This window comes from Globicephala melas, chromosome 9 (assembly GCF_963455315.2).
Source record: "Globicephala melas chromosome 9, mGloMel1.2, whole genome shotgun sequence".
NCBI lineage: Eukaryota > Metazoa > Chordata > Mammalia > Artiodactyla > Delphinidae > Globicephala > Globicephala melas.
Genome location: NC_083322.1, coordinates 4,653,470 through 4,664,236, shown reverse-complemented (window position 1 = coordinate 4,664,236; position 10,767 = coordinate 4,653,470). Strand labels below are relative to the sequence as shown.

Genomic DNA, 10,767 nt, shown 5'->3' with positions numbered 1-10,767 from the left:
CCCACAAACTCAGTCCAACCACGAGAAAAACGTCAAGGACATTTCAATAGACGGGCGTCCTTCAACATGCCAGACCAGTTCTCTTCAAAACTGTTACGGTTACCCAGGAAAAGAAAGTCTGTAAACTGTTACAGCCAAGAGGAGCCTAAGGAGAGATGACAACTAAATTCAGCACGAGGGGGCTTTCCTGGTGGTCCCGTGGTTAAGAATCCAGCCTCCATGGGCTTCCCTGGTGGCGCAGTGGTTGAGAGTCCGCCTGCCAATGCAGGGGACGTGGGTTCCATCCCTGGTTGAGGAACGAGGATCCCACACGCCAGGAGGCAACTAAGCCCATGCACCGCAACTATTGAGCCTGCGCACTCTGGAGCCTGCACGCCACAACTAGAGAGCCCACGCGCCACCACGAAAGATCCCACATGCCGCAATGAAGATCCCACGTGCCGCAACTAAGACCCGACACAGCCAAAACAATAAACAAATAAATTTTAAAGTAAATAAATAAATAAATCATTCTCCTTTAAAAAATAAAATAAAATAAAATAAAATAAATTCAGCATGATTTCCTGGGTGGATCCTGGAACAGAAAAAGGACATTAGGGAAAAAACTAAGGAAATCCAAATAAAGTATATATTTTAGTTAATGATAACGTATTAATATTGATTTATTAAATGTAACAAGTATACCATACTAATTTAAGATGTTAATAATTGGTGAAAGTGGGTGCCAGGTACACGGGAACTCTTTGTATTAATACTATCTTCTCAATTTTCCCGTAAATTTAAAGTTACTTAAAAATATAAAGTCTATTGAAAAATGTATGGGGAATTCCCTGGTGGTCCAGTGGTTAGGACTCTGTGTTCTCATTGCTGAGAGCCTGGGTTTGATCCCTGGTCGAGGGAACTAAAATCCCACAGGCCATGCAGTCCAACCAAAAAAATATATATGTATACAAAAATGAGAAGTTCATGGATAAAAAGACCCTATTGAAGTGGCAATTTAGCATTTTTATTACCTTTTGAATTAAAACCAAAGAATCACAGTATGTGTACTAGGTGTATGAGAAAATCCCAATAACTCTCATGTTAAAAGACTAAAACACTCCATATGAAGTATAAGTTCCTCATAATTTATGTTTATTTTTAACAATTGGTGGCAAAGGAATAATCTTTGCCTTGTTTAGATAAAGTATAAGTGAACTGGGAAGCTCATTTTTTAAGACTTAAAACTCAAAAGTATTTTTTTCTTGCTAGTCTCCCAAAACCTCCTGTCAACCTGAAATATAGAACTTTTTTTTTCATTTTTGGTCTTAGCATATGTAAGGGATAAATAATTGATTAGCACGGGAATTCTGGGAATATATTCAGCTTATGTTCAGCACTAAACTGTTTTTAAATGTCCTTAGGCATCAACCCAAAATGTACATCAAAAAGATGTCAGTTGGAATTGGGAAGTGAAGTGACACTGTGGATTAGAATTATGAAACTTGAAATGCAATAAGAGGAATAGCAGTTGTCAGTTTCACTGCCAGTTAAACAGTCAGTGTACCTTGCTATTTTCAAAAAAATTCCTTGAATGTCTCTCTGGTAAGACCATAGCCTCTTTGAGGATAGAATCTTCCTTTGTAATTTCAACAAAATCTGGTTGAGAGCAGAAACTTGAAAATGAATTGAAGAAAAAAGTATGATTTAAAATTTTATTATGATAACACTTAACAATGAGATCTAATAACAATAAAATTTTAAGTGTACAATACAGTATTTTTAAAATAAATTTATTTATTTTTGGCTGCGTTGGGTCTTTGTTGCCGCGTGCGGGCTTTTTCTAGTTGTGGCGAGCGGGGCCTGCTCTTCGTTGAGGTGCGCGGTCTTCTCATTGCAGTTGGCTACTCTTGTTGCGGAGCACGGGCTCTGTAGCACGCGGGCTCAATAGTTGTGGCTCACGGGCTCTACAGCGCAGGCTCAGTAGTTGTGGTGCCCGGGCTTAGTTGCTCTGCTGTATGTGGGATCTTCTCGAACCCCTGTCCCCTGCATTGGCAGGCGGATTCTTAACTACTGCGCCACCAGGGAAGTTCCTACAATGCAGTACTGTTAATTATAGGGACAATGTTGCAAGGCAGATCTCTAGAATTTATTCATCTTGCAAACTGACATTTTATGCCCAATTGATTCACAATACACCCTTTTCCCCTTCCTGCAGCCTCTGACAACCACCATTCTACTCTCTGATGCTATGAGTTTGACTGTTTTGGGTGGTGTAAGTGCAACCATGCAGCATTTGTCCTGTCACTGGCATATTTCACTTAGCAGAACATCTTCAAGCTTCATCCATGTTGTCACACATTCCGAATTTCCTTCTTTTTAAAGGTTGAATAATATTCCATTATATCATTTACTTTATCCACTCATCCATCCTGGACATTTAGGTTGTTTCCACATCTTGGCTATTGTGACTAATGCTGCAATGCTGCAATTCTGAATTCCCAGAATTCCTGTGCTAATCAGTTACTGACGTGCTGATATCTCTTCAAGATCCTGATTTTCTTTTGGCTAAATACCCAGAAGTAGAATTGCTGGATCAGATGGTAGTTCTATTTAAATTTTTTTTGTAACCCCTCCACACTGTTTTTCCATAATGACTGCACTATTCTGCATTCCCACTGGCAGTGTACAAGAGTTCCCTTTCTCTACATCCTCACCAACACTTATCTTTTTTTTTTTTTAATGGCCATCCTAACAGGTATGAGGTAATACCTCATTTTGGCTTTGATTTGTATCTTCCTGATGATTAGTAATATTGAGCATCTTTTCGTATACTTATTGGCCATTTGTATGTCTTCTTTGGAAAAATGTCTACTCAACTCTTTAGCTCATTCTTTTTAAAGCTTCACAACATTGGTCTTGGCAATGACCTCTTGGATGTGACACCAAAAGCACAGGCAACAAAGCAAAAATAGACAAGTGGAATTACATCAAACTGAAAAGCTTCTTCATAGCAAAGGAAACAATAAAATGCTGTGTCAACCTACAGAATGGGAGAAAATATTTGCAAACCATATGTCAGATAAGGGATAAATTTCCAAAATATGTAAGGAACTCCTATAACTCAATAGCAAAAAAAACTAATAATTTAAAAAAAAATTAAATTTATTTATTTATCTTGGTTGTGTTGGGTCTTCGTTGCTGCACTCGGGCTTTCTCTGGTTGCGGTGAGCGGGGGTGACTCTTCGTTGTGGTGCATGGGCTTCTCATTGCAGTGGTTTCTCTTGTTGAGGAGCACGGGCTCTAGGTGCGTGGGCTTCAGCAGTTGTGGCATGAGGGCTCAGTAGTTGTGGTGCACAGGCTTCACTGCTCCGTGGCATGTGGGATCTTCCCAGACCAGGGCTCAAACCTGTGTCCCCTGCACTGTGTCCCCTGCACAGGTGGATTCTTAACCACTGTGCCACCAGGGAAGTCCCAAAAAAGGATAATTTTTAAAACTTGAATTTCTATACATTTATGAAAGAGTGATCTCTGTCTGAAAATTTTTCCTTCATAAAATTATTTATTTTAATTATTTTATATTGGAGTATAGTTGATTAACAATGTTGTGTTAGTTTTAAGTATACAGCAAGGTGATTCAGTTATACATGTACATGTATTTATTCTTTTTCAAATTCTTTTCCTATTTAGGTTATTACAGAATATTGAGCAGAGTTCCCTGTGTTACACAGTAGGTCCTTGTTGGTTATCTATTTTAAATATAGCAGTGTGTATAGAACAACCCCAAACTCCCAGTCTATCCTTCCCCACCACCCAAAATTATTATTTCTCATCCGGAGCGAAAGGTCCCGGGCCCCACTCAGCGTGTAACTGAATTAACACTGTGAACATGAAGAGCCTCAGTTCCCACATGCTCATGAGACAACTCAGCACCTTTTATTCTCCCCAGCCCCACTCACTCCCCAGGGAATTTCTGGGATCCATCAGGGCTGGGTTATGTCCTTCTGCCCGGCTTTCTTCTGAGGTATCTCGCCCTGGCCTTTGCTGCTTGCACCCTTCTTGGGTGCCCAGCTCGACTGGATCCTGCTGTCCTCTGCAGGTGGCTGCAATGGTCCACGGAGGACCAAATGTGCAGACCGTAGAGGATGGGCCTCCCACCAGCTTTGTGATTCAGTCTGTCACCTGGTCCTTAGAGGCTCCCAGCTCTGCGACAGAGCCTCTGGGGAGCACATCTCTTCCCCTGTGGGGCCCTACCCCCTCAGTCAATAGTGACGGGGGTGGGGGGCGGAATAAACTGGGACTGACATACACACACTACTATATACAAAAGAGATAACCAGTAAGGACCTACTGTACAGCACAGGGAACTCTGCTCATTACTCTGTAATGACCTGTTTGGGAAAAGAATCTAAAACAGAGTGTGTATACGTATAAGTATAACCCACTCACTTTGCTGTACACCTGAAACTAATGACGTTATAAATCAACTCTACTCCAATAAAAATTTAAAAAAATAGTGATGGTGACATGTGCTTACCCATCCTCACTCTTTATCCTCATTCTGCCCATTCTCCTCAGGCATCCACGCATCCCACCCTTCATCCCCCACCAGCCCCCAGACCAAGGTCTCTGTTCATACCAATTCACGCCAATAGGGCACCTGGAGGAATTCCCAGATGCCCATCCTCCATACTCTGAGCTCTAGTTTGAGCTTAGCCAGGACCTACCATGTATTCCTACAGCAAAGTCTTACTTTCTAGTTATGCTGGAGGAAGGGAGACTAGACTAGCTCATATCAGTGACCTGTACTCACCAATCACTAAGTCTGCACTGAGCCTGCCATATGTAGGATTTCACTGAAGGCACAGGGAGAGGTATGAAGACGGGAGGTCCCCGCACAAGGCTTTCATAGTAACTGCTCAGCTTCTCAATCTTTCAGTCACTTTCTCAGGCCTTAGCAGATGCCCTGGGACAACAGAAGGCCTACAGCTGGGTGCTCCTCCTTCAGTTCAATTGTTGTATAGATCTCAGCCCCGTAAGTCCATACTGTGCAGTTAGTTCCCCTGATGCCTGTAAGCAAAGTGTTCTTGTATCTTGTGCAGCTTTCCTAAATCTTCTCAGTGAAAGAGTTGTTCCCCGTGATTTAGCCTGCCATTTTCAGAAGATATCCAAGTCAATCCTTAGTAAAATTCTACTCTTCCCACATAATCTAATAGTAAAAAACAAATGAACAAACAAAGCTTCTGTCAAAAAAATGTCATTTTCTGTTTCTTTACTTATTGGTAAAGATGCTATTAAAACACTTCTAAATAACTGAGAAGCAAGGCAGATGGCCAAACAAGATAAGGGAAAATATCTGGTTAATTCACAAACTGGAGAGTTAGTCTGAACAATGGGGATAAAAGGAACAGTCCCCGAATTAGGCTAAATAGACATTCTCCCTTTTAAAAGGCGATCCCATTTTCAGCATTGTTTTATATATATATATATATATATATATATATATTTTTTTTTTTTTTTTTTTTTTTTTTTGCTGGACGTGGGCCTATCACTGTTGTGGTCTCTCCCATGGTGGAGCACAGGCTCCAGACGCGCAGGCTCAGCGGCCATGGCTCACGGGCCCAGCTGCTCCGCGGCACGTGGGATTTTCCCGGACCGGGGCACGAACCCGTGTCCCCTGCATCGGCAGGCGGACTCTCAACCACTGCGCCACCAGGGAAGCCCTATATATATATATTTTTTTAAATTAATTAATTAATTTAATTTTGGCTGCATTGGGTCTTCGTTGCTGCACGTAGGTCTCTCTAGTTGTGGTGAGCGGGGGGCTACTCTTCATTGCGGTGGCTTCTCTGGTTGCAGAGCACAGGCTCTAGGCACGTGGGCTTCAGCAGTTGTGGTGTGAGGGCTCAGTAGTTGTGGCACACGGGCTTAGTTGCTCCACGGCACGTGGGATCTTCCCGGACCAGGGCTCAACCCGTGTGCCCTGCATTGGCAGGCAGATTCGTAACCACTGCGCCACCAGGGAAGTCCAGCATTTATATATTATGTCCTCCCTGAAGCAAATTTCTCTTTATGCAAAGCATAAAGTAATCAGGTATTTCATCAAGAGGGAAAGAACTTGTTTTTCGCTTCCTCGATGACAAGTGGGTGTGCACACCATTTGACTCACAGGAGGCAGAGGTAGCACCAGGCTGAAGGTGCAAAGCCAGGAAGGTGACCTCATCAGAAAGATTATGGCCAGGTCAGGGATCAGTGCTAAATCCATCAGTCAACCTGGGCAAGGGCAAGTCCATCAGAGTGGACACGAGCTAAGGATGTGAGGTGGCCTTGGCAGTCAGCAGGCCATGGTGCCTGGGGGGAGGGCAGCAGACCTGGAGAAGGCCACAGCAGCTGCAAGGATCTGGTGAGACCTTGTAACTGGGGCAGCCTGCTTTAATTTCCTTCTTGTCTGGAGCCAGCCTCGTTCTCAATAGGACCAGCCCAGAGGAATGCAGGGGAAGAGAATTTCACACTGGTTTCTGTGGGCAGAGAGGGAAGTGGAATTTTATCCCTCTCCTGACAGAGGCAATTACAGCCTCCAGAAGCAAAGCCCAGGCGGTATTTCCCCAGAGCTGATCCTATTTCTCTCCCCGGGTTGACAACTACCTCAGGACAGGGATAATGGTTGTTGATAATATCTGCCACTGTGCTGATTTGAAACTAAAAGAGGGATTAAATGTTCAAGCAGAAAAGCATAAGGAAAAAAAAATCAAGACAGGCTTGCAGGCTTCTGTCTGCCTCAGATAACCACTGCTGAGTCTGGGTTGTGCAACTGAGAGGCTAACACCCCTTCTCTCCTGGAGCCTGGAAGGAAACGGGGTAGATCAAGGGCTCCCCACTTTCCCGGGCTCCCTGCCTCAATTACCTCATTCGTAGCATCTCTAAACGAAAAGGCCAGGTATTGACCCTGTCATAAACTGGGCCTTACCCAAAGCAGGATTTCCAATTTTTTTTTTTTTTTTTGCGGTACGCGGGCCCCTCACTGCTGTGGCCTCTCCCTTTGCGGAGCACAGGCTCCGGACGCACAGGCTCAGCGGCCATGGCTCACGGGCCCAGCCGCTCCGCGGCACGTGGGATCTTCCTGGACCGGGGCACGAACCTGCATCGCCTGCATCGGCAGGCGGACTCTCAACCACTGCGCCACCAGGGAAGCCCAGGAATTCCTTTTAAAGCATCAACTCATTGACAAGACTCTGCTTAAGTACCATCAATGTCAGGAAAACTGTTAGGGGGTTCCTTTTCATTTCATTTTACTCTGTATTAAAACACATGCAAGGGCTTCCCTGGTGGCGCAGTGGTTGAGAGTCCGCCTGCCGATGCAGGGGACACGGGTTCGTGCCCCGGTCCGGGAAGATCCCACGTGCCGCGGAGTGGCTGGGCCCGTGAGCCATGGCCGCTGAGCCTGCGCGTCCGGAACCTGTGCTCCGCAATGGGAGAGGCAACAACAGTGAGAGAGGCCCGCGTACTGCAAAAAAAAAAAAAAAAAAAAAAACGCATGGAATTCCCCGGAGGTCCAGCAGTTAGGTCTCGGCACTTTCACTGTCGAGGTCGCACGTTCAGTCCCTGGTCAGGGAACTAAGATCCCGCAAGCCACGCTGATCGGCCAAAAGGAACAAACAAACAACGACAACAACAACAAAAAACGCGTGCAGAACAAAAGAGCATGCTGAACAGGGTAATTCTCCATCCTGCCTCAGTCTCCTCCCTGTGGAATCATTGTTGTACTTTAAAAATATTTATTTATTTTATTTTTGGCTGCGTTGGGTCTTCGTTGCTGCGCACGGGCTTTCTCTAGTTGCGGCGAGTGGGGGCTACTCTTCGTTGCTGTGTGCCGGCTTCTCCCTGCGGTGGCTTCTCTTGCTGCGGAGCACCGGCTCTAGGCGCGCGGGCTCAGTAGTTGTGGCTCACGGGCTCTAAAGCACAGGCTCAGCAGTTGTGATGCACGGGCTTAGTTTCTCTGCGGTATGTGGGATCTTCCCGGACCAGGGCCCGAACCCATGTGCCCTGTATTGGCAGGCGGATTCCTAACCCCTGCACCACCAAGGAAGTCCTCCACTGTTGTATCGTAGCAGGAGGGTTTTGTACATGTGTTCATATGCGTGTAGCACCCTTCCTTAAACCAGCACCATACACACCTTTTTTTTTGTTTTTAATACATATGACAACATAGTTCTATATTAAGTTCCTTTTTGAGCACTCTAACTGACAGAAAGTTGTACCTAAAATTGAACTGGAATTTCTGCAGATTTCAAATGGTTAAGTCCTTATTTGGGCTTCTAGAACATTACAGAATGAGTTGAACTCTTCTACTCAGTGATGGTTCTGCAAGAACATCAAGACAGCGATCTTCTCTCATTTATCTTCTCCAACCCTCTGTAAGCAGCTCCTTGCCCCTTTTGTGTTTGTTCATCCCTGTTTTCCTTAGATCTTAAGCATAAAGATGAGATCGTTAGGCAACATTTAAGTTAGCTCCTGATTTCTGCTTTTCTAAATATACACAACACCTTGCCTAACCTGTCGATTCCTTTCCTGGATTAGAAGGAATAAGAATAAAGAATTGCTTCCCCGGCTTCTCCCCCAAAATGTGGGGTCGTCCTTCCTAGGCCAGAGGAGTGTCCATAAGGAGAGTTTCACCTTCTTGAAGATTAAAGTCTAGCAGTTCTGAGCTATTCCCAGTCCAAATGTCTGCAAAATTGAGAGAGACATCAAAACTCCTTCCACAAACTTCAGGGGACCCTGACTGCATTCTGGTAATGAAGGTGGAAGAGGGAGGGCAGGCCTGTAATATGGTCTCCAGCCGCCACTGGAGCAGCTACTACAGCTCAGAGACCTACCGCCAGCAGTTCAGGCAGTTTGACTACCAGGAGTCACCTGGGCCCTGGGAGGCTCTGAGCCGGCTCCGCGAGCTGTGCTGTCAGTGGCTGAGGCCAGAGGTGCACAGCAAGGAGCAGATCCTGGGGCTGCTGGTGCTGGAGCAGTTCCTGGTCATGTTGCCTGAGGAGCTGCAGGCCTGGTTTCAAGAGAACCGACCAGAGAGTGGAGAGGAAGCCGTGGTTATGCTGGAGGAGCTGGAGAAAGAGCATGAGACGGTGGCTGAACAGGTCTTTCTTGGACAAAATGAGGACATGCTTGCAAAGAAGCTACCAACTTGTGAAATCACTCAGGAGACAACACGTAGCCAGCTTAAGCCCACAAAAAAGCAACTGCAGTGGGCATCGAAGGAGCTTCACACCTTAAGACAAAATGATAGAGACACCGGAACTATAAATGTGAAATCAGCTTCAAGGCGAAAGACTTCTTCAGGCAAAGAACTGCATTACAAAGTTTCTAACACTCTTCAAATGAATGCTTCCCAGAGTTTCACATTTAGAGGAACCTGTGAACAAGATAGAAAGTTTGAAAGAAGACAGGGAAACCGTCCTCGAAAAAAACAACACAAGTGTGATGAATGTGGGAAAGTCTTTAGTCAGAGTTCAGCCCTTAATCTACATCAGAGGATCCACAGTGGAGAGAAACCTTATACATGTGACGTGTGTGCAAATACTTTCAGCCGAAGTGCAATCCTGATTCAACATCGAAGAATCCACACTGGGGAGAAACCCTTCAAATGTCATGAATGTGGGAAAGCCTTTAGTCAGAGCTCGAATCTTTTCAGACATAGGAAAAAACATGCTGGAGAAAAAGTCCCATCAGTGCTGTGAGGGAGTCAAAGCATTTACTGAGAACTTTTTCAACAGGGGAGCAGATACAAGGCACCAATACTCCTTTAGTATAAATTGGTAGTTTCAGTGGGCACCAATTTCCTTTCAAAGGTTGTAGAGAATGTAGAATATTTTCTGTCAGCATTGTTTGCTTTTCTGCTTTTCAGTACAGTGTCAGTTCAGATGATTGAAATTCTAAAGCTTAAATTGGATTTCCATCCCTAGTGCAACTCTTGAAAAGATACTCTCAGACATGTTCTACTGTTTCCATTATTAACACAAATAATGAACTAGTATGTTCCTTTTTAGACAAGTACATTTTCCCTGTTGAGAAGGAGTGTGTGAGTTAGTATATAAGTGGGTATTCTCCATTTCGTTACTTGCACATTGGAGTTATTAGACCAAAGATTAAATCATTTTTTTAAAAAAATTACCTGGGAATTCTCTGGCAGTCCAGTGGTTAGGACTCCACGCTTTCACTGCTGCAGGCCTGGGTTCAATCCCTGATCAGGGAACTAATATCCTCCAAGTCACGTGGCGTGGCCAAAAATAATAATAATAAAATAAAATAAATTTCCTGTTTTATTTTCTGTTACCAGATTCAAAATATGAGAATAGGATTGAGGAGACCCAAAAGAATATGTACCTCAAGACCTAATCTGAAATGTCCAGGGTCATTGTTAGGAAGCAGGTGAGTAAAGGGACTTTACTCATCTCTTACGAAAACCTGAGAACCTACATACTGTTTTGTTTCAATTTTTAAAATTGAGGTATAGTTGATGTATAGTATCATCTATACATACTGTTGATGATACTAAGTAATTTCCTGTGTAGGAAAAAAAAAATCTCCTTTACAATTTATATTGGAAATATCTCAGTGAAAGCATTAAGATTTGCTCTACATGTCTTCAGGAAGTGGCCTAAATATGATGAGTGTTCTAATAATGAACAGGTATCTGTGGGTGCTTATATAAAGTTGATGATCACCTTAACATAAAGAAATAAGGAAGATGAAGAAAAGACTGATGTTACCAAACAAGACTGATGT

At 44.0% G+C, this 10,767-nt stretch overlaps 1 protein-coding gene across 2 annotated transcripts; it reads left to right on the top strand.

The window, feature by feature from the left end:
- Positions 1–8,699: 8,699 nt before the first annotated feature.
- LOC115851614 (zinc finger protein 396-like) lies at positions 8,700–10,377 on the top strand. Of its 2 annotated transcripts, XM_030853684.2 has the most exons (2): positions 8,700–9,606; positions 10,316–10,377. In XM_030853684.2, the coding sequence occupies exons 1-2, from the start codon at positions 8,700–8,702 to the stop codon at positions 10,375–10,377; spliced, it is 969 nt and encodes a 322-aa protein (XP_030709544.1). The 2 variants fall into 2 exon arrangements, with proteins under 2 accessions (XP_030709544.1, XP_030709545.1); XM_030853685.2 differs by lacking the exon at positions 10,316–10,377 and having other exon boundaries at positions 8,700–9,719.
- The last annotated feature ends 390 nt before the right edge of the window (positions 10,378–10,767 follow it).